General features: G+C 44.3%; 2 protein-coding genes and 2 non-coding genes across 5 annotated transcripts; 1 reads left to right on the forward strand and 3 right to left on the reverse strand.

Annotated features, from left to right (window-relative positions):
• Positions 1-829: 829 nt before the first annotated feature.
• Positions 830-18,755, forward strand: ACAT2 (acetyl-CoA acetyltransferase 2). Of its 2 annotated transcripts, none has more exons than XM_049114109.1 (9): positions 830-988; positions 1,528-1,662; positions 4,515-4,711; positions 6,090-6,207; positions 15,579-15,722; positions 16,521-16,643; positions 17,223-17,377; positions 17,896-18,006; positions 18,360-18,755. In XM_049114109.1, exons 1-9 carry the CDS (start codon positions 934-936, stop codon positions 18,528-18,530), a joined length of 1,209 nt encoding a protein of 402 aa, XP_048970066.1. In that variant the 5' UTR covers positions 830-933; the 3' UTR covers positions 18,531-18,755. The 2 variants fall into 2 exon arrangements, with proteins under 2 accessions (XP_048970066.1, XP_025278453.1); XM_025422668.3 differs by having other exon boundaries at positions 4,515-4,696.
• TCP1 (t-complex 1) lies at positions 18,666-27,414 on the reverse strand. Its single transcript, XM_025422666.3, has 12 exons — positions 27,192-27,414; positions 26,265-26,350; positions 25,936-26,064; positions 24,424-24,521; positions 23,937-24,047; positions 23,478-23,659; positions 22,958-23,084; positions 20,715-20,890; positions 20,207-20,330; positions 19,715-19,907; positions 19,420-19,583; positions 18,666-18,965 (listed from the first exon to the last, which is right to left on the reverse strand). The coding sequence occupies exons 1-12, from the start codon at positions 27,253-27,255 to the stop codon at positions 18,749-18,751; spliced, it is 1,671 nt and encodes a 556-aa protein (XP_025278451.1). The 5' UTR covers positions 27,256-27,414; the 3' UTR covers positions 18,666-18,748.
• Positions 20,016-20,145, reverse strand: LOC112645731 (small nucleolar RNA SNORA20). Its single transcript, XR_003127223.1, has one exon. It is a non-coding gene; the product is annotated as a small nucleolar RNA SNORA20 (small nucleolar RNA).
• On the reverse strand, positions 24,132-24,271 carry LOC112645734 (small nucleolar RNA SNORA29). Its single transcript, XR_003127226.1, has one exon. It is a non-coding gene; the product is annotated as a small nucleolar RNA SNORA29 (small nucleolar RNA).
• Positions 27,415-27,447: the final 33 nt, after the last annotated feature.

Here is a 27,447-nt window from a genome sequence, read left to right on the forward strand (position 1 = left end):
TGGAGAGAATGTCCTGAAAATTCATTAATATTTATTAATGCATTAAGCAGCCGCTACTGTGGGTCTGACACTGGCCTGAGAGCTAGAGAGAAGACAAAGCAAGAGCTCTCTCTCGAAGACTAGTCCACGCTGTGGGGGCGTGTCCAGGAGAAACACCCAGACCTGAGCCTGGAAAGTGACTGGGTGGGGGGAAGGAGGTGGGTATTAAGGTTCTAGATAGCTCTGAAAAATTGAGCTTCCCCCGATGAGACAGCGAGAGTAAGCCGTAAACACTTTGAAACACAAGAGTGGCCCAACGTATTCCATGCACCCACTTCCTGCAGATTCTCCAGACTGCTCCCTGGAGGAAATCCTTTTGGTCTGTGGGATTAAGACCCTTCACATTTTCCTCACCCATTCGGCGCTGGAGCTGATGAGCCACCCTCACAGGAGAGCACGGAGAAGGGTTTGCCCAGAGAACCAAGTTAACCCCTGATGAATGGAGGAGCTTTCCAAGCCACCAGAGCAGGACGCAACCGCCTGCAGGCCTTCAGCTGGCAGGATTCGCACCCACATCCTCCCCACTGGGATTTGAGTCCTGGGCTCAACGTGGGGTACTATCTTGTCACCCCCACTTTTCACTGACTCGAAAGAAGTTCAAAAAGACTTGTCTTCCCCTCCGCCCCCCAAACCAAAAACGTCGGGACAAACTACAGCCCTAGGGTTTTCGGATAAAGGCTGGGTGATGGCGGGCGACTCCCGGTGCGCGGCCCGCTGACGGCCCTCCCAGCCCCCGCGCGCCCCGCCGTCGCGCCTGCGCACTGGCGCCCGCGGGGCCGGAGGCGGGGCAGCCCGCGGCTCCGCCCCCTGGCGCGGCCCTTCGGCTGCTTGGCAAGACTGCCTCGCTCGCTCTCATTGCCGGGCAGCAGCAGCGCGAGGTGTTCGTGCGGCAGGATGAGTGCAGGCTCTGATCCCGTGGTCATCGTCTCGGCGGCGCGGACCCCCATAGGTAAGTGGCCGGCGGCGGCTCGGCCGCGCGGACCCCGGAGCCCCGGGGAGCCCCCGGAGCCCCTCGGAACCCCGCACCTCGCGCCTCCTCGGGCCTGCGGGCCGGCAGCCCCGCCCCGTCCTCGCCCGGTGAGGCCCACCGCGCGTCGCGTGCTCCGATTGGGTCCCCGGGTAGAACCATCGCGCCGCCCTGCCGTGCTATTGGCTGGCGGAGATAGGCGCTGTCTTTCGAGTCCTCTGGTTGGCCAGCTCCGGGAGGAACCATGTCGGCCCTGTGGCGGCAGGGGCGGGGTCGCGGGGTGGCCTGAGCCGGGCGGGGGTGGTGAACGGAGGATTCCTGAGACTTGCCTCCCGTGGCTTAGCGCCGTGGAGATTTCAAAGCCCTTGGGCTGTCGACCCCTTTTGTTGGGGGGAGCGTGGGCCGCCCCCATCTGCTGGCGCCGGGGAAATGGAGGGGTGGGTTTCCCGCGGGTCCGCTCGGTCGCGGGCCAGCCGCGCGGGGCGCGCATCTCATCGCCCCTGCCTGCCCTTCTGCCCTAGGCTCCTTCAATGGTGCCCTAGCCACCGTCCCTGCCCATGACCTGGGCTCATCTGTCATCAAAGAAGTCCTGAGGAGGGCCGCTGTGGCTCCCGAAGAGGTGTCGGAGGTCATATTTGGACACGTTTTGGCGGCAGGTAACTCCTCAGGGACCGCGGAGGTTTATTGGAAGCCACTCATCATACCCCCCTTTCACCCCCCTCTCCCCCACCCCGCCACCCAGCTGCCGAAATCTAAGTTCCTACCTCCAGAGATCTGCTCGCGGGGGTTCCCTCTGTTGGATTTCTTCAGGCTCCCCCGTGCCAAGCCCCTTCACAGGCATTTCCTGGTGAGCCCGGGCTAGACCACCGCCCTCCACCGTCTTTTCACTCCTTAGTACCAGGCTCAGCCTCACCCACCAGAGACTGTACACGGCCCTCCCTATGCCCCTAAAGTGCCACATGTTCAACAAACATGTATGAATTCCTCGTTTGTGCCCTGCACCGTGCTAGGTGCTGGGGCCAGGGCTCCAACCACCCAGGTAAGGGCTCACTTCCCACCTGGGAAGGGAGGCCGCACTTCCTGCTCCTCACAGGGCTCTGGCTCCCTGGGTGGGGACACTGAGTCATCAGAGCGCTCCAGCCTCACTTCTGGTTCCCACTGAGTTTACAGACCTGCGATCACTGAAAGTTCCTGGTTAGTTATTAATAGATTCATGCTCACTCAGTAGCATAAATTCTCATTATTCCTAGTGGTACTGGGTAATGCTCACTTACAACTGACTTCTGTCTTTACCCTGAGACCTGGCCCATTGTTTGGTGAAGTCACTTGATGGTTTTCTAGTTCCTCTTCCTGATTCTCAAATTGTCCTTACGGGCTGTAAAGTTGGAGCCTAATGCTTTCTCATGAAAGGGCTTTATTTATATATTTTAAAGATTTTTATTTATTCATGAGAGACGCAGAGAGAGAGAGAATGAGAGAGAGAGAGACAGGCTCCATGCAGGGAGCCAGATGCGAAACTCAGTCCTGGGACCCCAGGACCATGCCCTGGGCCGAAGGCAGGTGCTAAACCACTGGGCCACCCAGGGATTCCCCTCTCAAGGGCTTTAAAATACACGAGTAACATCCTCAGACTGGCCACCTTCAGTCCACATCCTCCTTCCTTCCCAGACCTACCCACAATTCAGACTTACTCAGTTGCCATAGGGTGCTCCATGCTGGTTTCCCTGTTATCTCTAACACATCTGTCCTTGATAGTACCTCTACATAATTTAATGGAAATAATAGCTGTGTTCATTGAGGGCCTAATAAGCGCTGGGCTTTTATTTATTTATTTATTTATTTATTTATTTTTTTTTTTTAAAGATTTTATTTATTTATTCATGAGAGATACAGAGAGAGAGAGAGGGGCAGAGACACAGGCAGAGAGAGAAACAGGCTCCATGCACTGGGAGCCCGACGTGGGATTCGATCCCGGGTCTCCAGGATCGCGCCCTGGGCTAAATGCAGGCGCTAAACCGCTGCGCCACCCAGGGATCCCGCGCTGGGCTTTTAAAGCACTGTGCTTAGTGCTTTCATTGCTTTACTGAGTCCTATCCATAACTCCACTGACTTGTATTATCTCCATTTTGCAAATGAATAAATGAGATTTTGAGAGGTCAAGTCACTTCTTTTTTTTAATTTTTTTTAAGATTTTGTTTATTCATGAGAAACACAGAGAGAGAGAGAGAGAAGTGCAGAGACACAGGCAGAGGGAGAGCAGGCTCCATGCAGGGAGCCTGATGTGGGACTCGATCCTGGGTCTCCAGGATCAGGCCCTGGTCCGAAGGCAGACACTCAACCGCTGAGCCACCCAGGGATCCCCCAGGTCAAGTCACTTCTCCAGGGGCACAGTTTGAAGTGCAGCTAGCATTTGAACCCTCATCTGTTCTAGTCCTTAAAGCCAGGTACCTTTCACAGTCCTGTAAAAATATTAACCAAGCACCTGCTATGCACCACTAGGGATAAGCAGTGTTCATAAAGGGTAGAATTCATCATTCTTGTGGAGCTCATATACTGCTAAATGCTAGACTATATTATCTAATTATGTGTAGGACTCATTTCTTACCTTGAAGATGGGGGTTATAAATAAACACATAATATTTTTATGAAGGAGTTATTTATTTAAATGTATATGTAATTAATTGTAGCTTCAAAAACGAGCCTGAAGTGATTGTCTTTTTTATTAACTACCATGCTATGTGTTTCATTTAAGATTTATTTATTTGAGAGAAAGTATCTGCATGAGTGGGAGGAGAGGCAGAGAGAGAGGGAAAATGTTAAGCAGACTCCCCACTGAGCTTGGAGCCGGACTTGAGGTTCAGGTTCAGGACCCTGAGATCATGTATGACATGAGCCAGAATCAAGAGCCGGCCACCTAACCGACTGAGCCACCCAGGCATCTTTGATTCTTTTTAAAAAATTTTTATTTAATTTTAAGATTTTATTTATTTATTCATGAGAGACACAGAGAGAGATTGAGGCAGAGACACAGGCAGAGGGAGAAGCAGGCTCCCTGCAGGGAGCCCAGCATGGGACTCGATTGTGGGACTCGATCCTGGGACTCCGGGATCACACCCTGGGCCGAAGGCCGGTGCTCAACTGCTGAGCCACCCAGGTGTCCCGGCATCCTTGATTCTGTCTTTTTAATAATTTTTCCTATACCTGTCTTCAGTCTCAGTCTCAAGGCTACCAGTCTAATCCCAGATAAGGAACATTATGATGAAGATAATCTTTAAATTTTTGTCTGTGACCCATTTGCTAGTGTTTTGCTAACAAACTCATTGAGGAAGGATGCTAGGTATGGGTAGATCTGAAATTTGCAACAGATTAACCACTGTATAAACATTGATCCTTTGATAACAGACAGTGGGGACTGAGAACATTTGGAACTTTCAACTCCCTTCCCTTCTCTGCTACGATTATGTGCGTGGTCTATTTCTTGCTGAGAGGTCTCTGTGTTCCCTGTCAGGTTGTGGGCAAAATCCTGTTCGACAGGCCAGTATGGGTGCAGGAATCCCTTACGCCGTTCCAGCGTGGAGCTGCCAAATGGTCTGTGGGTCAGGCCTAAAAGCCGTGTGTCTTGCAGCACAGTCAATAGGGATCGGAGACTCCAGCATTGTGGTGGCAGGAGGCATGGAAAGTATGAGCAAGGTGAGGCTTCTGGAGGTAAGGCTGTCACTGACCGCTCCCTAATAAACTCCTGTCCATACCATAGCAGAGTAAACTGATGCGTCTTAGAGCTGAAACCAAACAGTAAACAAATAAACAATGGATTCCACCTCCATCTCTACCTGGATAGGATACTTTTTTTTCTAAAATGTTATCAGCATAAAAAAGCATAAAACATTTCCTGAATTAAACTTACTACATTAGTTGGTTCATCTTAAATTTCTTTCTCCTTGTGGGAAAAAGTCAAAAACAGATGTTTTCACTTACTGTCCTGCACTTGACAAGGAGGACCCCAGGGACCAAATTTGGTCGACCCTTTTGAAAGCATTTGGAATGTGGAAAAGAGGACCAGTGAGTGGTACCTTCTCTAATAGGCTTGCCAGGTGGGATTTGTTTCACCAAGGTCCATCCCTCGAATTGGCATGGCAGTGAAAAGGAGAAAGTATAGCCCTTGCTTCCTCCAGGCAGTTGCAGGTCTGACCTGAAGGTCCGCTAGACAGAGGCTGATTCTGCTCAGTGGCCCAGGAGGAGGTAAGGTGAAGGCATCAAACAGGGTCAGCGTAACCCTGACGGGACTGTGCTAGTGTCTGTGTCGCACTTTGCGAGATGCTTTTGTACATACAGTCACAACAGCCCTTTGAAGGTAGGTGGTATCATTCCCAATTTACAGGTCAGGAAACTGAGGCCCAGAGCCAAGTTTCTGACTCCAGGTCTTTCCATTCTATTAGAGCTGCTATAGAGTTGGTAGGAGTTAAAAAGATCCCCCCACCCAGAAATCCCGAGTTAATTAGGCAACCTGGTTATTCTCACTATAGGCATTACATCTTTTGTTTTTTTAAAAGATTTTATTTATTTCTTCATGAGAGAGACAGACACATAAGGAGAGGGAGAAGCATGCTCCCTGTGGGGAGCCTGATGCGAGACTCTGTCCCAGGACCCTGAGATCATGCCCTGAGCTGAAGGCAGACACTCAACCACTGAGCTATCCACGCGTCCCAGCATTACATCTTTCATAAATAAATGACACATTGTTAGCATCCTTTATGCCTTTGGATGAGATCCTCATTTAACAAATAGCTAGTTGCCTCTTTGGAAAGAATAAATGAAGTTTTTAAGGAAATAGGACACAAAATGGGTTGATGTGGTGGTAAATGGAAATAGCTAGGTAGGAGAGGATCAGCTTCTCAGGAGCAGACAGGATAGAATAGACTGCTGATTCTAGGGGTCTTCAGGCCCTAGGCCCTGGGTGAGGAAGAGGACAGGTCCCAGGGGCAACTAGGTGAAGACTGAGCAACACCAGGTAGTGTTGAGTGGGATTTTGAGGAAAAGACTAGTTACACCCAGTCCTAAGTCCATTTGTATTTCTTGTTTCCAGGCTCCTCACTTGGTTCACTTGAGGGCAGGAGTCAAGATCGGGGAAATGCCATTGGCCGACAGCATCCTCTGTGACGGGCTCACTGATGCATTCCACAACTATCACATGGGCATAACAGGTAAGGCCGACGCCACTGGAAACAGTAACTGCACGAAGTTTAAAAAAGATCATGTAATTGCTAACTTTACAGATGCTTTCCTCCTGGAGGGTGGGCACCATGTCCTGATGACTCTGCATCACTGCTGGTGAGGCTCAGTCCACCTGGATAAGCCAACCTGGGGAGATAGCCTGTCTCCCCAGTGTTGACTCCTTGACCATCGTGGAATGTTAGAGGCAGGTGGTGTTTCAGAGCTCTGAGCAATGTCCCATTTTACTGTTGGAAGAAACCAGGGCCCCTGAACAGAGGTTTTGTGGCCCAGGCAACATCAGAGGCGAACAGGTGCTTCTGGTGCCTTGCACTGCCTTCTTTGCCTGGCACGACCCAGTCTTTGTAGGTTGTCTGCGGTTCAGGTGTCCTGGCAGGGCAGCCAGAAGATCAAATGAGCTCCTGTCTTTTCCTGCATTTAGAATGTAAAGCTTAAGAACAAAAGGAACATTTAACTTTAGAGTTAAAGGAATAAGCCCTGAGAGGTTCCACCCTTGTTTATTTATTTATTTATTATTTATTTTTAAAAATTCTTTTCTTTTGTTTTTTTTTTTTTTTTTAATGATTTCATTTATTTATTCATGAAAGACACAGACAGACAGAGAGAGAGAGAGAGGCAGAGGCAGAGGCAGAGGGAGAAGCAGGCTCCATGCCGGGAGCCTGATGCGGGACTCAATCCAGGACTCCAGGATCACACCCTGAGCCGAAGGCAGGCACCAAACCGCTGAGCCACCCAGGAATCCCCTCCACCCTTGTTTAAATGCATATGGTAGTGGCTCTGGGTCTAGGTGAAGGTATAATAAATCTGATGGAAGTCATATGAAAAAGTGGGGGAAAGAGCAAGATTCTAAGCAGAGGGAACAGCATGTGTCAAGGCAAAGGCGGAGAGGCATACAGGCATGGGGAGCAGTGAGAAGCTGAAGTGTCTTGGCCACCAAGAGCGAGACCAGCAGCGAGGATGGCTGGAAAGGGTGGCCAAGCCACGGGAGGCTCTGTATGCCGTGCCGGGCTCTTACTTGTCATCCTGTCCCAACCGGAGATCCTCAAAGTGTCATACTCCAGCCAACTGTCTCAACATCACCATAGGCTGTCCTTGAAAATCTAGCTCCCAAGCCCCTTTCCGCAGGGTCACAGGCTGAATTGTGATCTTCCGAAGGTCATACATTGAAGCCCTAACCCCCAGAACCTCAGAATAGGACTGTATTGGTAGTTGGGGCATTTGAAGGAGTAATTAAGTTAATACAAGGCCTTTACTGTGGCCCTTAATGCTGTCTAACTGGTGGCCTTGTAAGAAGAGGATGAAATATGGGAGATGTCAGCCCAGGACAAAGACTAGGCAGACACAGCGAGAAAGCGGTTGGAAGTGAGGCCTCAGGAGAAAACAGACCTGCTCAAGCCTTAATTGTGAACTTCTGTTCTCCATAATTATGGGAACATAAATTTCTGTTGCTTAAAAAAAAAAAAAGCCTCAGGCCATATTGTAGTAACAAGCAGCTGTTTTCAGGTATTGGCCAACAAGCACGTAAGACTGAGATTCTTTTTTTTTCCCCTTCCCCTGCTAGGGCCTTTATTCACAAGGGCCTTCCAGAACCTTCCAAATTCCCAGCACCCCACAGCCCTGCCGCCCGCAGGCTCCTTTTGGGGGACTATTTGGAATAGTCCAAATTAGCAACCACCCTCTACCCCCCTTCTTTCAGGCTCCAGACAAAGGCTGTGACTCTGGGGAAGGTCCTGCATCTTTTCCACAATGATGCAGGTATCTCTAGTGGGCTGGGCCTCAGGAGTAGGTTGGGAGGGACGGTTGCCAGGATCTACCATTTCCTACTGGCTACTGTCCTTCTCTTGTTGGTATTTCCTCTGCTCCTGGATGGCTTGTTCTAACAAGGGTAGATGCATTCTTTCCACATAAGTCAATACCTGGGCTGTTCCCCACGGAGCCTCTGTCTGATGCCTATCAGATCTTCACTCCTCTCAGCCTTGGGAAATCTTCCTTTCTAGAATAATATGGAGGAACATGTTGTTCTTCCCTTTCAGGTGCTTGAGACCCTGGGGACAAGGTACAGGGAGTCCACCTGGGCTTGGAATGACTACATCCCTGGGATCACTCCAGATTGAATTATGTCACAGAGCCATAGCCTGCTGAATGTTCTCAGTGTGCCCCTTTCAGGGTCTCGGCCCAGGGGAAATAAGAGACCCAAGTTTGGGCAGCATCCGAAATGGTGGAGAGGGATGCTTGAAGATTCCTATCAGGGCACTGGGGCCTCGGGTTCCCTCCTCCTGCCCTGCACGATCCTATGGCAAGGGAGGGGCAGTTAGCAGAGGGCCTTGCTTCCCCTTCCGGGCAATTTCTTGCCCTTCTTCTGGGGTCCCCTCTCTGGGGGCTGTTCTAGGCATCCCCTGGATAAGAGAGGGGGACTCTCCCATACAAGTACCGTCTCTACCTCAAATGTGGTCAGTCACAAGACAGATTTTTTTTTTTTAAAGTAAGAGGCTTAAACTCTTGACCGTGAGATCAGGACCTGAGCTGAGATCAGGAGTCAGATGTGGAACTGACTAAGCTACCCAGACACCCCAAGATTCTTGGAAGAAGGGGAAAATCCCACCCTCACTTACTTTCTACCTGGGAGGATGGTGTCTATTGAGCTAGGGATGCAGAGGTCAGAGTTTGAAGCTGCTGAGATGCCTGGAGTTTGTGGGGCAGAGTATTGGAGAGAAGGGAGCTAGAAAAGGAGCTCCGGAAATCTCCATAAGTGTTCCCTCAACTCTTGGGTCAGATACTCAGCTATGCATGTGCAGGACCACACCCTACAAGGTCTAGTAGAAATAGCTGCTGGGGAGCTGTGACTTGATTACTTGGAAACAGGAGTGTTCTGATCATTCAGAGTAGAAACTTTACTGAACCCGCTGGACACTCCATTGACCTCTCAGAAAGGCCACTGTTTACGGCCAGGGCCACTGTAGCCCCACAGTAAGGAATACTCTAGACCCAAACTAATAAGTTTAAAAAATAAGCTTCAAAAGGATCTAGAAGATCTGCCAGTATGTTAATGGGAATGAAACTCAGTGTACTTGCTAAAGATAATAAAATCCAGATGTTCAATAGTATAGCAAATGTAATGTCCAGCATGCAATAAGAAATTTCTAGACACTCACAGAAGTAGGAAAATGTAGCCTATAACCAGGAGAAAAAATGGTCAATAGAATCTGATCCTCAATGGCAGATAATTGGAATCAGGAAACAAAGATTTTATTTTATTTTTTTGTTTTGTTTTCTTTTGTTTTGTTTTGTTTTGTTTTTGGAAACAAAGATTTTAAAGATGCTACTTTACCTGTGTTTAAGGATAAAGGAGGGGACGCCTGAGTGGCTCAGCGGTTGAGCGTCTGCCTTGGGCTCAGGGTGTGATCCTGGGATCTGAGATTGAGTCCCACATCAGGCTCCTTGCAGGGAGCCTGCTTCTCCCTCTGCCTGTGTCTCTGCCTCTCTCTCTCTGTGTCTCTCATAAATAAATAAATAAAATCTTAAAAAAAAAAGATATAAAGGAAAACATGGGGAGAATCTCAGTAGTAAAAGGGGAAATACACACAAGTACCAGATGAAAATTAGAACTGCAAAGCCCACGATCTGAGATGAGAACCCCACTGGATAGCCCTCACGGAAAACTGGAGACAGAAGACAGGCTTGGTTGATTTATAGTAGCAGATACGACCTGAAGAACACAGAGAAAAAAGATGGAAGAAAAAATGAACAGAGCCTCAATGACCTGGTCCAGAGCAAAATAAACTGAACTGACATGCGTGGAATAGGAGTCTTGGAAGAAAGAGAAAGGAAGCAGAAAAAAATATTGAAGAAATAATAGCAGAAAATGTCCAGATTTTGTGAAAAACACAATTCATTTACCAAGAAAGATAAAAGTTGCTCTCTGGCAAACTTAATAAAGCTACTGAAAAAGAAAAGATAAAAAAAATATGGAAATCAACCAGAGAAAAACTATTATCTTATGGGCATGGGAACAACAATATGAATGCTGGATAACTCATCAGAAACAGTGGAAGCTGCTGGACTAAAGTGCTGGAAGAAAGTCGTCCACCCAGAATTCTGCAACAAGTGAAAATAGCCTTCAAGAATTGAGAGTGAAATAAAGACCTTTCTTAGGTGAGGAAAAATGAATTTATTGCCAACACCCCTCCTTTCAGAAATGCTGAAGGACGTTCTTGAAACTAGAGGGAAATTTTAAAAATATTTTATTTATTTATTCATGAGAGACAGAGAGAGGGGGGGGGCGGCGGGGCAGAGACCCAGGCAGAGGGAGAAGCAGGCTCCATGCAGGGAGCCTGATGTGGGACTCTATCCTGGGTCTCCAGGATCCCGCTCCAGGCTGAAGGTGGCACTAAACCGCTGAGCCACTGGGGCTGCCTGAAACCAGAGGGAATTGAAAGCAGATGAAAATTCAGATCTACAGGAATGAATGAGGAGCACCACAAATTTTAACTCTGCTGGTAAATGTAAAAGGGTTCTTTTTTTTTTTCCTGTTAGTTTTTTTTTTTTTTTTTTTTTTTTTCTGTTGAAAGCAAAAAGTTTAACACTGTATCGTAAGGTTTACAACATATGCTATTGTGTGAGAACTAAGGATGGAAGAAAGTGGGCATATACTGTCTCAATGTCCTTAAATTTAAAACAGAGCACTACAGTATTAACTCGAAGTAAACAGGTTAAGGACGCATAATGTAATACCTAGATTGTCACTAAAGACTGTGCAAAGACTTATGGCCTCAGGGTGGTCCCATCATAACTGTAGCAGACTTTCTCTTAGGAATTGACAAGTTGATGCTAACATTTATATGGAAACACAGAGGACCTAGAATAGCCAAACAAAGGAAAAATAGGACTTACATTATCCAATTCAAACACTGAGTATAAAGCTGTGATAACCAAGACAGTGTGGTTGTGGCATAAGGACAGGTAGGTGGGCCAGTGGAATGGAGTAGAGTTCAGAAATGGATATAGACTTGTGCTGATTTTCAACGAAGGTACCAGTGTAATGAGATGAGGGAAGGGAAACCTTTTCCAGTGAGTGGTCCTGGAACAAGTTACTCATGTGGGAAAGATGACCCTCAACTCCTACCTCATACCATAATTACACACATGGAAAAGATGACCCTCAATTCCTACTTTTCACCATAGTTACACATGTGGAAATGATGACCCTCAACTCCTATCTCACACCATAGTTACCCATATAGAAAAGAGAACCCTCAACTTTTATACCACCAGAGTTACATGGGAAAGATGACCTTCAATTCCTACCTCATACTAAACAGATAGTCACTTGTGATGAATCATGTACCTAAAATTAAAACCAAAGAAGTCGACATAGAATAGCTTCTGAACCAAAGAGCAATAAGTAAAGACAGTACTAAGAAGGCAATAACCTCAGAAGAAAAACTAGATAAATTAGATTTCTAAAAATGAAAACTTATGGGCAGCCCCAGTGGCGTAGTGGTTTCCTGTAGCCTAGGGCGTGATCCTGGAGACCCTGGATCAAGTCCCACATCGGGCTCTCTGCATGGTGCCTGCTTGTCCCTCTGCCTGTGTCTCTGCCTCTCTCTCTCTCTCTCTCTCTCTCTCTGTGTCTCTATGAATTAAAAAAAAAAAAAAAGAAAAGAAAACTTATCATCAAAGGCACTATTAAGAAAATAAGCCGAAAGAAAGAAAGAAAGAAAAGAAAGAAAGAAAGAAAGAAAGAAAGAAAGAAAGAAAGAAAGAAAGAAAGAAAGAAAATAAGCCACCAACTGGGAGAAAATATTCATGATACATATAAGAATTTCTATAATAAGAATAAAAAAGACAACCCAATTGAAAAATGATCTAAAGATCCTGCACGTATTTCACAAAGGAAGATATATGAATGGCCAATAAGCACAAAAATGGGGCTCATCGTCACTTCAGGAAATGTAAATTAAAACCACAGTAAGAGGGATTCCTGGGTGGCTCAGTGGTTTGGCACCTGCCTTTGGCCCGGGGCATGATCCTGGAGTCCCGGGATCGAGTCCCACATCGGGCTCCCTGCATGGAGCCTGCTTCTTCCTTTGCCTGTGTCTCTGCCTCTCTTTCTCTGTCTCTCATGAATAAATAAATAAAATCTTAAAAAAAAAAAAAAAAAAGAAATCTCCTGAAAGAGCGTGGGCCATTAAAAAAAACAAAAACAAAAACAACAACAACAAAAAACACAGTAAGATACTACTCTACACCTACCAGAATGATTAAGATTAAAATAATTGACATCACCAAATATTGGCAAGGATGTAGAGCAACTAGAATTCTTCCTACATTGCAGGCATAAAGTGGTACAATGTACTTTGGAAAAGATTGGGCAATTTCTCTACCAAAGTCACGTGAAGACATGATCACTAAAAGCTTTGCACAAGCAAGTTCACAGTAGCTTTATTCGTAAGAGTCAAGATGTAGAAATGGTTGAGGTATCCACCAAAGGAGAATACATAATAAAAAAGTTGTACCATGGAATACCACTCAGCAAGAAAAAAGGAACAAACAGTAATCAATTTAACAATATGGGTAAATATGGGGTGCCTGGGTGGCCCAGTCAGTTAAGTGTCTGCCTTCAGCTCAGGTCGTGATCTCAGGGTCTTGGGATCAAGTCGCACATCATTAGGCTCCCTGCTCAGTGGAGAGTCTGCTTTTCCCTCTGCCACTCCCCCTCTTGTGATCTCTCTCATTGCCTCTCCCTCCCAAATAAATTAAATCTTTAAAAAAGAACCAATATGGGTAAATATGATAAACAGAATACTGAGCAAAAGACACTGAGTTGCATTTCTAATTTATGGTGAAAGAAATCAGAACATTATTTGCTTCAAAGAGGGCGAGATGGGGAAGGGGCTTGTGAGAACTTTCTGGGGTGATGGAAATACTACATATATGGGATATGTAGTTGCATGCATTTGTCAGAACTCATTGAATTATACACTTAATATTTTTGTATTTCACTCTGTATAAGTTTTACCTAAAAAAAGAAAAGAATTGTAAACAAATATTGAGCTCTAGTTATTAGGTTTGCTTTTCCCAGTGATGTGGGCCAGCATGTTCTGAAACTATCTTGTATAAATTCTAGATCTGAGCAAAGGAGTGGATATATTGAGGATAGTGGGAACCAGGCTTCTCACAATTATAGAAGGGAGTTCAAGTATGGCAAAGGGAAATGTGCACTAGTGGCGTTAGATTGCACCCAGAGACATCAGTGCAAGGTATCCCGCGAGGGTGTATACAATTGCAAATTGTATGTGTATGTAAGTTCCTAGTGAACAGGCACAGAAACATTGACATGCCAGTAATAGTGAGCAGTCCTGACACCCAGATCTTTCTTTCTAAATACGTTCTCTTGGCAGCCTGGGTGGCTCAGCGGTTTAGCGCCGACTTCCACCTAGGGCGTGATCCTGGAGACCTGGGATTGAGTCCCACATCGGGCTCCATGTGTGGAGCCTGCTTCTCCCTCTGCCTCTCTCTCCCTCTCTTTCTTTGTCTCTCATGAATAAATAAATAAAATCTTAAAAAAAAAAAAAAAAAAAAAAAAAAAAAAACCTTCTCCACTAAAGAGAACTAAGGTTCCTTTGAGAAGTTGCTCATTCCAGGGTAGGGCAAAGTGCTACAAAAATCAGGCTCCTCCCTGGCACTGCCTGTGGATGGGGCAGCCCCCTCCCGCTCGACATCACAGCCACTCTCAGACCTCTAGTAAAGCCCAAGATCATTAGAAAGGGCCAGGAAGTTCACCCAGGACCAGTCAGACCAATGTGTCAAATTTAAGCACGGCTGGCAGAAACCCAGAGGCACTGACAGGAGGGTGCACAGAAGATTCAGCGACCAGAACTTGATGCCCAGCACTGGTTATGGGAGTAGCAAGATGACAAAGCACATGCTGCCCAGTGGCTTCCAGAAGTTCCTAGTCAGGGAGCTTGAAGTGCTACTGATGTGCAACACATCTTCCTGCATGGAGACGGCTCATAGTGTTTCCTCAAGGACCACCAAGCCACCGTGGCAGGAGCAGCCCTGCTGGCCATCAGAGTTACCAATCCCAATGCCAGGCTGCACAGCAAAGAAAATGAACAGCTTATGTGCATATCATATTTGTGTTAATAAATCCATAAAACTATAAGAAAAAGTGCTTAGAGCACATGGGGACATGTCAGAAGGACACAGGAGCCAACTTAAAGGACTCCAACTGCCCAAATCTTGAACAATTTGAACATCACAATAAAAATGACAGTAATGGGTTATAGAACTTACTAAATGAAGTGAAAATATTTGAGTCCATACTGATGTCAGTACGATAAATGGAGAGAGGGAAAAGCCCTGTAGATGGCAGTTACTATATGCCAAGGAAGGTTGGAGTTGGAAAATCATGAATGCTGATGAGTAGCAGGGGGAATAGGGAAAAGGCATTTCGTCATGTCAAAAATACTCCCCATAACTTCCTGATCAAATATAAATTATAAATGGAAAAGTAGTAACTTTATGGTGTAGAGATGCTTTCACCAAGTGATCAGAGTTCACACACCTGGGATAAACTAATATCACAGGTATCATGATAAGATTCACTGAGATCATGTCAGTAGGATACCTGCTTTTCTGCAAAATCTTAATCTAATCTTGAGAAATCTCGAGCCTAAATTGGAGACATTTGATAAAAGAACTAGCCCCCGCTCTTCAAAAATATTGAGGTTAAGAAACACAAAGATAGTGTGAGGAAGTGTTCTCAATAAAAAGACACTAAAGAGATGGATGGTGAGGTGCAGGGCATGATCCTGTGCTGAACATACAAATTAGCCACAAAGGACATCACTGGGACAGGAGGTGGGTGAAACTTGTATATGGACCAAAAATTAGATAACAGGATTGTACCAGTTTCCTGATTTTGATAACTGTGCTTATGTAAGAGAATGGCTGTCTGGGGGACATATACAGAGAAATTAAAATTTAGGGAATAAAGAAGCATGATTGTAACTTTTCTCAGATGGTTCAGAGAGAGAATGATAAAGTAAATGGGGCAAAAATATAAACTGTTGGCGAATCTGCATAAAGGAAATTTCTGAAAATTTAGTTACCTAGGAAGGAAGCAGAGAGGAAAAGTGACTTCTTAAAAGAGTCACTGCAGGATTCCCAAATCCATCACCAGGGGGAGGCCAGATGGCCACAGACCAAGGTCTCCTCCCATCTGTGAGGGCTTGTCTGGGGCAAGCGGTGCTTGCTTACAGGGGCAGAACTTGAGCTACCAAAAGCCAGTTTCTGAAAATATCTTTTGCTTTATCATTATTATTATTATTTTCTTTCACAGCTGAAAATGTAGCCAAAAAATGGCAAGTGAGTAGAGAAGATCAGGACAAGTGTGCAGTTCTGTCCCAGAACAGGACAGAGAGTGCACAGAAAGCTGGCTACTTTGACAAAGAGATTGTACCGGTTTTTGTATCTTCTAGAAAAGGTGAGTCTATAGATCATAATGGTTTGAACATTTGCATGCCTATTTATAGGTAGGAGTAATACTTCAAAGAATAATATAGAGGAAAGTTTGTACATTGTATCTTAGTTATGTCTTTCAGGTTGCAAAGAAAAGCTTCATCTTGGATACCTCTGAAAATGGCGGGTGGAGGGGGTGTGTTTATGGGGTGTGGAAGGGTGAAGAACATGGGATGCTATGTCAGCACTGGGCACTCCTGGTTCCAGTGTACACATGGCTCTGGAGATACAGCAGGTTTTGTCTAAGAAACTGGAGCATTGGCTCAAGGTTGTCAGGAGGCAACAGCTGACTTGCCCCTCCAGGCTGAATCTCCTCAGAAATGAATATCCATTCCTTCCTGTTTTTGTATACATTTCCTATTTCTTGAGGGTCTATCTTTTTGGGTCCTTTGCTGTTATCTAATATGGATGCTGTTACTGATACCTGTTGTTACCGATAACTGACAATGCATATGTCCAGCCCTTATGAATCCGGCAGTTGTAACCAGCCAAGCCCCACACCCTAGCAACCTTTCTCACAAAGACTTGCTTTCCTCAGAAAGCACTGTGGATGTGGAAAACACTCAAAGTGTCTGAGGACAGGGCTTATAGGCCTGTTTGAATATGCAGCTTTTTAGTGTGTACTTTATTGTTGGAATCAAAGTATTTCTAAATGAACCTTCTTTCCAAATATGAACCCTCACGCATTGTGTCTGAGGACTCCACCATTCTAGCACAGACTGCCGTCACTGTACTAATCTTGAGTAATTGATTCTCCTGTTAGGTCTTACTGAAGTGAAAACAGATGAGTTTCCTCGCCATGGGAGCAACATAGAAGCCGTATCTAAGTTAAAGCCTTACTTTCTTACGGATGGAACAGGAACAGTCACCCCAGCTAATGCTTCAGGTTAGAATTCCCAAGGGCAGTTGGGGGAAATACAGTCTTCTTCTAGGTCTACTAAATCAATGCCTTTTTCGTTATTTATGTAAAAATTATGCTAAAGCCTTCATTTGGAGGGAAAATGTAGTTTCTACTTCATCATTACTTAGCATCGTCTTATTTTCGGCTTAACCTATATACGAAAGAAGTGATTGGACTTCCCCACATCCAACTAGACATACAGATGAAAAATCAAAATAGGGAACCGTGGAGTTTCATCTTCTGCCTCAATGCTTTTCCAAAACCAGAAACTCCTCATACCTTCTGTGAGAGCACGAGGCTATTTCTTCCATTTCTTTTTATCACTCTTCCCCTCCCCTGGTATTTTTTAATCTTTCTACTTTCCTTGGTTAGAATGTTCTGTGGTCAATTATGTCCTATTACCTAACTTAACATTTCTAATTACACTGTAAAAGAGGAATTAGGGCAAACGATTTTGCCAAGATGTATTAAGAATAATTGAACATGTAATAAGAGAAAGTAGACACAGGTTAGAGCTCAAGTTAACGAGCATTTAAAAAATGAAGATGTTCCTATTGCTTACAGGAATAAATGATGGTGCTGCTGCTGTGGTTCTTATGAAGAAGTCAGAGGCTGCTAATCGAGGGCTCACACCATTAGCACAGATAGTTTCCTGGTCACAAGTAGGTGTGGAACCTTCCATCATGGGGACAGGACCAATTCCAGCAATAAAGCAAGCTGTGAGTTTAATTCTGAATATTAGTACCTATTCTTTGCTCTGTAGAATGAATCTCTTTGGGCCAGGCCAATACCATGTAATTCCCTTTTCAGTTCTGCGTTCTTACACCTTGGCTCAGATCCTCTCTACTCCAAAATACCAAGGTTGAGTTGGCTTTTTTATTCCTGTCACATTTCACCTGCTTTCCCTTTTGTGAGTCTTCCCATTAGCTTTCAATGAACTTATTCATGTAGTTTTATCTCTAGTCTACTTCTCTGCCACAAAGAACAGCCAAGAACATTTATCATGTACTTTTCAGGGGAACTGCTAAATCACCTAGATCATCTCACCACATGTACGTTACGGCTTCAGAACTTTTTTTTGGAACCCAGATGTTTTATCCTTAACATTTTAGAATTGGTGTAGCCAAGGCAAAATGTGGTATCACCAGACTCATGTAAAAACCTGTGAGATCCTCAAGTATCTAGAATAGATTTCATCTAAGTTTTTAGGACTCTAATCCATTAATCTTTCCTTTAGGTTGCAAAAGCAGGCTGGTCCCTGGAGGATGTGGACATATTTGAGATCAACGAAGCCTTTGCAGCCCTCTCTGTTGCAATAACTAAAGAACTTGGATTAAACCCAGAGAAGGTAAACCTGAGCAAGCAGTCCTGAGGACAGCTTGCAATGCAAATCTGATTATAAATAGCAAAACCCAGGTACAGGCCATACTATTAGAGGCAGACACTGGGAAGCTCCTTCTGGGACTCAGGAGTTACTCTGTTTCCTAAGGCAAAACCCCTGGACTGTTTTTCTACTTTTGACATAAACAGAGCATTTTGACTAAACTAGTAAGGTAGGGTGGGTGTCTCAGTTCCTAAGCACTTAAAATCAAAGTAGAATTTGAAAGGATAGTTCCTGGTGGAACATTAGAAAGGGAAGGGTAATTCGGGATTTTTACCTGATGTCCACAAAATAAATGATATATATCTTTTCCCTCTTAGGTCAACATTCAAGGAGGGGCTATAGCCTTGGGCCATCCTCTTGGAGCATCTGGCTGTCGGATTCTTGTTACCCTGTTACACACAATGGAGCGAAAGGGTGGACACCGTGGTGTTGCTGCCCTGTGCATAGGGGGTGGGATGGGCATAGCAATGTGTGTTCAGAGAGGATGAAATTGCTTAACAATTACCTGTGTTGGAACTCAACTGGAACCTAATCTCTTTTTAAGCTAATATGGTACTAAGTTACAGTGTATGAAACCACAGGACCAAAAGGATGGAAACTTATCTTTCATAAGAACCCAAGGCTTGACAGCTTGTTATTTTTAATGTGTAATACTAGAGGAACAAGAGAATTGCATCCAACATTGTTATAAATAAAAGAAAGCACATCAGTCATCAAGGGCTCCCGAGTGAACGGCATCTTCATAACCTCCATGTTTGTCATCTTTGCTCTCTGGGTGTAATTTGATGAGATCATCAATTCGAAGAATGGTAATTGCAGCTTCTGTTGCAAACTTCAAACTCTTCACTTTCACTATGGTTGGTTCAAACACCCCTGCTTGCTTGTTGTCTCGAGGTTTACCATTGATCAAATCAAGACCAATCCTGCAATTTAGGAAAAAAACTAAGTGGCTTCTTAGATAACATATACCTATCCCATTCCAGCTCTTTGAATCCAGCCATTCCACTCAAATGTGAATCCTGGGAAACCTTGGGACCTTACAGTAGAGCCTTTAAGACTATAGTAGTTAGCAGTACTGAAAAGAATTATAGAAAGATTATTAGATGATCCCAAAGATGTTTCTAAACATCACTGAAAGAGACTGCTTAAGAAGATTCAGATCACCCCAAAATAATCCCCCCTCTGCCTCTGTGAGATATCTGTGTAGGTGCAGGGACTACCCAGAGAAGCAGGGAGGCTGAGACCAGAAGTGCTAACTAACACATGCTAACATGAGGTAAGCACTAGCCATCACCTTTCTTAAATTTAAAACAAAGCTAAACTACCATATAGGATACACAGATGACAGGGAAAAAGACAAGGCAACTATAAGCTTACCATTTTAGATTTTTGCGTTCTGGGTTAACTTGAGCCTCATTATGGAAAGCTCTTAACTTTGCCACCAGATCTGTGGAGTCTTGAGCAGCGTTAACTGCCAGTGTATTAGGAATAACAAGGAGAGATCTTGCAAATTCCGCAATAGCAAGCTGTTCCCGAGACCCCTGAGAACAAACAATGAACAGTCTTCACAAAGCAGCACTGGTCTCAGACAAGGTAGACTAACCAAATGCTAAAGATGGGGTCCCATGCCCTTCTTGAAAAACAAAGAAACCACATTTCTATATATTCTTACCATGCTGGTTGCATAGTTCTCAAGGTATATGGAAAGGGCTGCTTCTACAGCACCCCCACCTGGGACCACGGATTTGGACTCCAAAACTCTCTTCACCACGCAGAGAGCATCATGTAAAGAGCGCTCCATCTCGTCACACATGAAATCATTTGCCCCACGTAAGATAATTGATGCAGACGTACGAGCCTTAGTGCTATTTAAAATAAAGTAGAATTCTTATGTCAATATTTTATAACATTAGTCTACATAGAAATTCACTGCAAGCACCTTGAGTCCTGCTCACATGGTTCACTCAGAGCAGCAGTGTCTGGGCAGTGCAGATGAGATGAAATGGTTACTCCATCTCTATCTACCATGGCCTAACATTGTTCTCTCCCATGCGTATAACTGCTCCTATCACTGAAAGACTAGAGCAGCAAATCAATGGGAAGGTGATCTATTTCTACTCATTAATAAAATCTGTACAGCTTTGTAATTTAGAAAGCAGCTTACTTTTTGATCAAGATCAGTTCATCATCACAAATTCTCTCCTGTACCACCTCTTCTGCTTGTCCCAACATGGAAGCTTCAAAAGTTTCTTCTCCTTCCAAATTGGCCAGGGTTGACAGAACAGTTGCTGTTAAGAGAATGACAAACACCTATAAACACTGTTTTCCCATGAATGTTTTCATATCCTGACTTAGATTTAGAAACATTTGATAAAAGCAATGTATAGATACAATCGAAGGTTTACAGTTAAGCATGAGACAAACCACTGAGTCCTTTTATCCTAACGTGAAACTATGTCTTTTTGATGTAAAAAAATTCAGTAAGTTAAAAAACTTTCCCAGTAACATGAAAAATGGCTCTATCTGTAGCACAAAGCATTGGGAGAATAATAAAAATAAAAAACTTATGTTTTTGAAGCTGCTTAGTGAGGACATTCCAATGTAAAGACACACGTTTGTGTAAATGGTATAGTGAGTGACACACCACAACCGGGAGCCAGCAGAGGCCCTACCTCCGGAAGCTTTAGCGATGCGTTTAAGGTCCCTTTTTAAAACTCTTCTAACTGCCATGGCGCCTGTCTCCACAAAATACTTCAAACACATGTCGTCAATTCCACCAGTGGTTAGAATAACGTTGGCACCAGTTGCCAGGATCTTCTGGATCCGCTCCTTGGTGATATCAGATTCTCTACAGAGATGAAGTATTTGGGTAATAACCCAAAGTTATCTTCTATGTTGTTAATCTAGTTCTTCCATTAAGTACTTTCCACAAAATAATTGCACATTAAATTATATCAAACATTCTTTCCCTTCTGTGACCAAAATTTAAATTGATTTACAGAAAAAGCAAAGAAATTTAAAATTACTACTTAGGTTCCCCCCCAATCCCAATGGGAGTTCCTAACCAAGAACTGCGGTTAGTCGAAGTCCTACAAACACACAAAAACTGCTTAAGGGCCGGGAAGATCAAGTACAGGAACTCATGGTAAAGTAGGATTTAGATTAAAGGAGAAAAATAAGCCTGAGAGATTGATTAGCTAAAAAAAACAAGTAAAAAATTAATCAGACCAAACAAGCAGAGAGTAGGCCATAGGCAGAGAGAACATTACTGAAGCAACCGGGGGAAGAGTTTGGTAAGTCCTAGTACTGGGTGTTGCTGGACCACAGTGAAAAAAGATATATAAGAAATTAAAAACACCTACTGCAGAGCAATGAAAAACCTACATAAAGCTCTGGACTTGGAAGTTATGAGGATGAAGTGGCTTCTGTGGGGAAAACAGTCTGGGAGGGGACAAGAGTGAACCCAGGTGACCAGCGTGGCTTCCTCTACAACAGTCTGGGCAAGAGAATGAAAAGTAGACGAAGCTGAGATTTAATTTGAAGATAAATAGAAAAGAGAAAGGTATAACTATAAAGAGGCATTAAAGATATTTCCTAGTTTTCTCTGAAGATCCTCATCACTAAAATAGCACAAGTCGATTTATGGGTACCACCTGAAGTTCAGTTTTATTTTTTTAAGATTTTATTTATTTACTCATGAGAGACAGAGAAAGAGAGGCAGAGACACAGGCAGAGGGAGAAGCAGACTCTATGCAGGGAGCCTGATGTGGGTCTTGATCCCGGGTTTCCAGGATCACACCCTGGGCTGAAAGCGGCACTAAACCACTGAGCCACCCAGGCTGCCCTGAAGTTCAGTTTTAAATATTGATTTTGAGATGCATAAGGAGTATTCACAGGTGTCTGGAGTGCAAAGAAACAGAATTGGAAGTGTCCAGCACTGAGATATTATCTGATGTCCTAGGAGTGAGGAGGAGTTACTCTGGCATACAGATATAGATGGGGCTGTATCACAAAGCCCATCCCCGCCTCTTCCAAGTGTTTCAAGAAGGAAGTAACGAACAGCTTGATAAAGGACAAGCGAAGGTTGTTAAGTGTCTAGTGAATTTTACACTAGGGACCACTAGTGCCCTTTGCAAATGGTCCCTCCAGTGAAGAACAGAGATGAAAAGGAAATGAGAAAGGAAAATACCAGGAAACTGATTTTGTGAAATTAAAAACAAAGCAAAATAAAACAAAAACCCAGGACGTCCAGCTGTGAAGAGATGGGGAAAGACGGAGTAACTGGAGCAGGAGGCTTTTATTTCTGGGTATGAGAGCTACAAAGTGGCTGCAAGTGGAATCTAGAAAAGGAATGAGAAACAGAATTAGTAATTGAAGATGCAGTTTGATAATACTCTAGAGCCTGACCTTTGGTGGAAGAAAGGACACTTTGTTTATTGGAATGAAAAAAAGCACACATGCAGATCCAAAAGGAAAAAGCATGCCTGACTCCTGGCAAAGATTTCTTATAGGTTTGGTTACTACTGTTTTTTACATCCACATTTAAAAAAATCCAGTTGCATCATCATCATCCTCTGCTACCTGGCAACTGGTTTACTTGCTGTTTTCTAGAAAGTATAATGTGCTTTTTTAAAAGAAGATTTTATCGTATTTCTTTGAGAGCGCGCAACCATGAGAGGGGGCGGTGGCAGAGGCACAGGCCGACTTCCTGCTGAGCAGAGTCCATGAACTCCCTTTTAGAACCAAGACCATGCCATTACGAACCTCAGCCCAAGTCAGACAAGTCAGACGCTTAACCCACTGAGCCACCCCAGTGCCCCGCTCCTTTTGGGTGTACTTCTTTACTGTTACCTGCTTTAACAAGCATAATTTATAAACACCTTTTCCAAAAGCCAAAAATAATATCTAAACATACCTCTGCCTAATCTGGTCGAGTTTCTCAGGGTCTGTAATAACCACCTGTACACCAAGCTTCATTTTTGTTTTCTGCAGGCTGAAGTCAAGGCAAGCAATTTTTGCATTAACTATCCTCTTGGGCATGCCTATAATTGAACACATTGAATACCTTTATAAGAACTGTAACAATGTCACATCTTATAAAATACACCTATTCTTAAGCACAAAAGTAGCAAAAGATATTAAATTATCTTTAAAGACAAAAACTTACATTTTTATTATATTTAACTCTACAAACAAATTTTTAGGGCCATTACCACACGTAATGGTAATTTTAACTTGCATTGCACTTCTCCTAAGTTTTATGTACTAAGTTACACAAGGGAAACCGGAAACCTGGATATACGATTTCCTTTACTCTGGGCTTTACTGAAGAAAAGTAGGTGCAAGTCTTGGATAGCCCACCTGAAAGATGTATAGTAAGTAAGTAGTCCACAAAAAGCAAATTTTCACTTTTAGTACTAAATCCTAAGCCTTACCTTGGGATCCCACCACACAGTTGAGTGCATAGCCACTGATAAGCAAACTCTCTGTCTGACTTCTCCCATGGGCTTTCAGAATGTTAACAGAATTGACTGGATAGCGAGGCTGGCCTCTTACGTCTGTATACTTAACCGCAAGTACAGCATCTACTACCATATTGGCAAAGAAATCACCATTTCTAAGACAAGGGTTAAGGGGAACATGGAGAGACATGGAATGAACAGGTGCACACAAAAATCAAGAGTAATCCAAGGCACTTCCTTTTAGCAATTCATCAAAGAAACAAGCATTAATAATAAAACTCCATCAAAACGCAGGAGTTATCACTACTTGAAATTCATAGTACTATTACACACTTTATTATCATCTCTCCCCCTAGAAAATCAAGGAAGGGAGCAATTTTAATACAGTATCACACAGCATAAAAACTAACCAAGATTTTATCACAAGGATACATTCCAATGATTTTGGAAGACATCGACGTCTTAGCAGCATTGATTAGGCAATCTCTTCCAAGTTCATCTGTGTTAATAATCAGATTTTCACTGATGTATCGCACTGCCTCCCTGTTTGAAGTGTGTGGGAGAAAACATTTGTAAATGCACTACTCAAACTTTGTTTTACCAAAGTGTCAAAATATCTTAGGCACCAATTTTCTGTTTGGCCATTTCATATAGGAGGAGGACACAAATAAATCCTCCCTCTTCAGATCATGGCAATTTTAATCTATCCCATAAGCATAGCCACCAAAATCTATTATTGGGAGAAAATGTGGTAGTCAAATGGGAAAAAAGATGCTAGCCTTATTCTTACTCCAGATATTATTACTAAAATAGCACTTTTTCAAAATAAAATTTAGTCATTAACATTTAAAGAACACAGACTATTTACAACTATAACATCACATAATGTAAAATTTCCTCTGAATGCAAACAATCTTACTTGCAAGCAAGTCGATAGCCACTAATAACTGATGTGGGATGAATTTTCTGTTTGACTAGTTCATCTGCATTTTTAAGAAGTTCTGCTGCAATAATAACCTGTTGAGAAAATATTCACTGCTTTTAGTCTGACAATATGTGCAACACATATGTAAAAACAGCACTAAAATGACTACCTACAATTAATCAGAGTGCCAATGATGGTGAATAACTGGTTATTGGGAACCTGAAAAAAAGTCTACTACTCCGATAATCTTTATTACTTTAAATTTTTACTTGGTTTACTTTTTTACTTTAAAAATCATTCTTCTGGGGACTGCTGGGTGGCTCAGCAGTTTAGCGCCGCCTTCAGCCCAGGGCGTGATCCTGGAGACCAGGGATCGAGTCCCACACTGAGCTCCCTGCATGGAGCCTGCTTCTCCCTCTGCCTATGTCTCTGCCTCTCTCATGAATAAATAAATAAAATCTTTAAAAAAATCATTCTTCTAAGGACATTAAAGAATCAAAAATTCAGTCTGGCTCTTCTAGGGAAAATTAAAATCACTTTATTTTAAAAATCATATTACTGTAAACAAGTTACTTAAACTATTTTCATTATTTCAGAAAAGGTAGATTCCATTCCATTCTTTCATGGTTTGAAGTTCAATTTCAATCTACAAATATAAACATTTTCCCTGCAAATCACTGCCTGTTTTTTTTTTTTTTTTTTTTTTTACAGCAAATTATTTGTTCCTTATCATTCTGAACTTAGGAGTTTGCCTATCAGGATTTAATATAAAAACACCTTAAAAAAAAAGCCCAGTAACATTTCTCCCCTAACTTAAGAATTTAGGAACTTCTAAGTTTCAGGTAGTAAGGAGAAAACAAAACAAAATTTTTAAAGTAGGCTCCACACTCAATGTAGAGTCCAATGTGGGGCTTGAACTCACAACCCTGAGATCAAGATCTGAGCCTGAGATCGAGAGTTGGACGATTAACTGACTGAGCTACCCAGACATCCTGGAAACAGAATATAAAACAAACAAAAGCCCTGTATGTGATGTATAAATATTGTTGTAGCTGAAAAACTCACAAACCATTTGAAAACTCACATTTAAAATGACTGTACTATATTACCTCTTAAGCTTCTCTCCTTTAAATCCTACAAACTAGCAGTAAATATTGATTTTAAATTCTGTTTCTAAATCACTATCCCAACTTAAATTTTCTCCCTCTCAAGTATGTACCTCATCTGACTGAGAAACAAACGACTTACTTCTGGCTGCACTTTGTCAAGGTTCAGTTTTAGGAAAACAACTAATCTAGGGGCTCCTGGGTGGCTCACTGGTTAAGTGTCATCCTTTGGCTCAGGGCTTGATCCCGGGTCCCGGAATAGAGTCCCACATAGAGCTCCCTATAAGGAGCCTGCTTCTCTCTCTCTGTCTTCTCATAAATGAATAAATAAAATCTTAAAAAAAAAAAAAAAAGGAAAACAACTAATCTATAGCGATCTAGCAGGTGACAAACTACCTACCACTGAGGTAGTTCCATCTCCCACTTCTTTGTCTTGCAGATCTGCCAGCTCACAAAGAACTTTAGCTGCAGGATGTTCCACCTCCAGTAACTTCAGGATGGTGGCACCATCGTTAGTAATGGTTACATCCTAAGGAATTTGCAGGGAAGAAAAAAAGACAACACAATCAACTACAAACAGAGAACCTCCTCTAAATGAACACAAGCCCACCAGCCCCTTAACAACACCTTTCGATATCAGCATTGTGATAAAAACAATTCATGGCGCTAAATATTTAAGCACTGTTATTTTTTGTTAAAGTCACAAACACAACATGTAGGTGTACTTACACCAATATCATCCACCAACATTTTATCCAAGCCAACTGGACCAAGAGAGCTTTTTACAATATTGGCAATAGAAGCCGCAGCCATAACTGCAGGAAAAAGAAAAAAAAAAAATTAAATCCACTGCTCCAAATGACGGCCATTTCATTTCGGCCTAAAGAAAGTGACAGCCACAGCCTTTGCATTTTCCAAATATACAAATCAATCCGAAATACTTAAAAGGGTAAGATGGGCAGGCATCCATGACTTCAAAGCGAACACGCTTGCAAAAGAGGCTTAACTGCAGCAAACGTGTGAATCCGTATCGTTTGCCAGGATGAACTCGTCCTAAGTACCACTCACGCGAACGTTCAACCGAAATTTCGCCGGTCAACCGTACGGTAAGAACCTGTCAGCGATGCGTGCAAAGAACTGGGTCTGGACGCGGGCACCGGCGGCTACCACCGCAGGCTCGAACCAGCAGGTTCTACAACGGGCAAGACATCCGGGTCGCGGCCATTCGCTCATCAGGAGAGCGAGCAGTTAAAGCTCGTCTTTTCCTGGGTAATGGCCCTAAAACGAGGCCCAAACATGGAGTTAGGCGCTCCTGCAGGTTAGAATCGGAGGCGCAGGGCGCCCGGCCCAAAGGGGACTCGAGGCGTGACGGCACGTGTCACTGCAGGGCTGGGCGGCCCAGGGCCCGGGGATCCGCTGCCGACCACAATCGGCAGGGCTGTGCCCCCAAACGTGCGGGGCTCTCCGCAACGCCTTGCGGACGGCGAGAGGGCGCTGCCGCCCCGCCCCGCCCCGCCCCGCCCCGGGGAGCCCCGCGAGGCGCATCCCGGACCCTCCAGGACGGAAGGGGCGCGGTGGCGGCCCGAGCCGAGCGGGCTGGGGGCGGGGGCCCGCCCCGCCGTGGGCCCGCCCGGCACAGGCCTCGTTCGCGCTTACCGTTCTGGGAGCGGATCGCCTCCCCGGTGCTGCGGTCTCCGAACACGGACAAAGGCCCCTCCATCTTGGCGGCGGGGTGCACGTCGAGGTTCACGCTGACCGCGGGCAACCAGCGTCTGGATCCCTAGGCCCGGCGGCGGCCACTGCAGCGCGGCGGCGGCGGCTACGGCGTGGAACGGGGCCGAGCGAGGCCGCGGGGGCTGCTGGGAACACCGCTGCCGCGGCCGGGCCGCGGGGCAGGGCGGGAAGGAAAGAA

The sequence above is a fragment of the Canis lupus genome, chromosome 1 (assembly GCF_003254725.2).
Source record: "Canis lupus dingo isolate Sandy chromosome 1, ASM325472v2, whole genome shotgun sequence".
NCBI classification, from domain to species: Eukaryota; Metazoa; Chordata; class Mammalia; order Carnivora; family Canidae; genus Canis; species Canis lupus.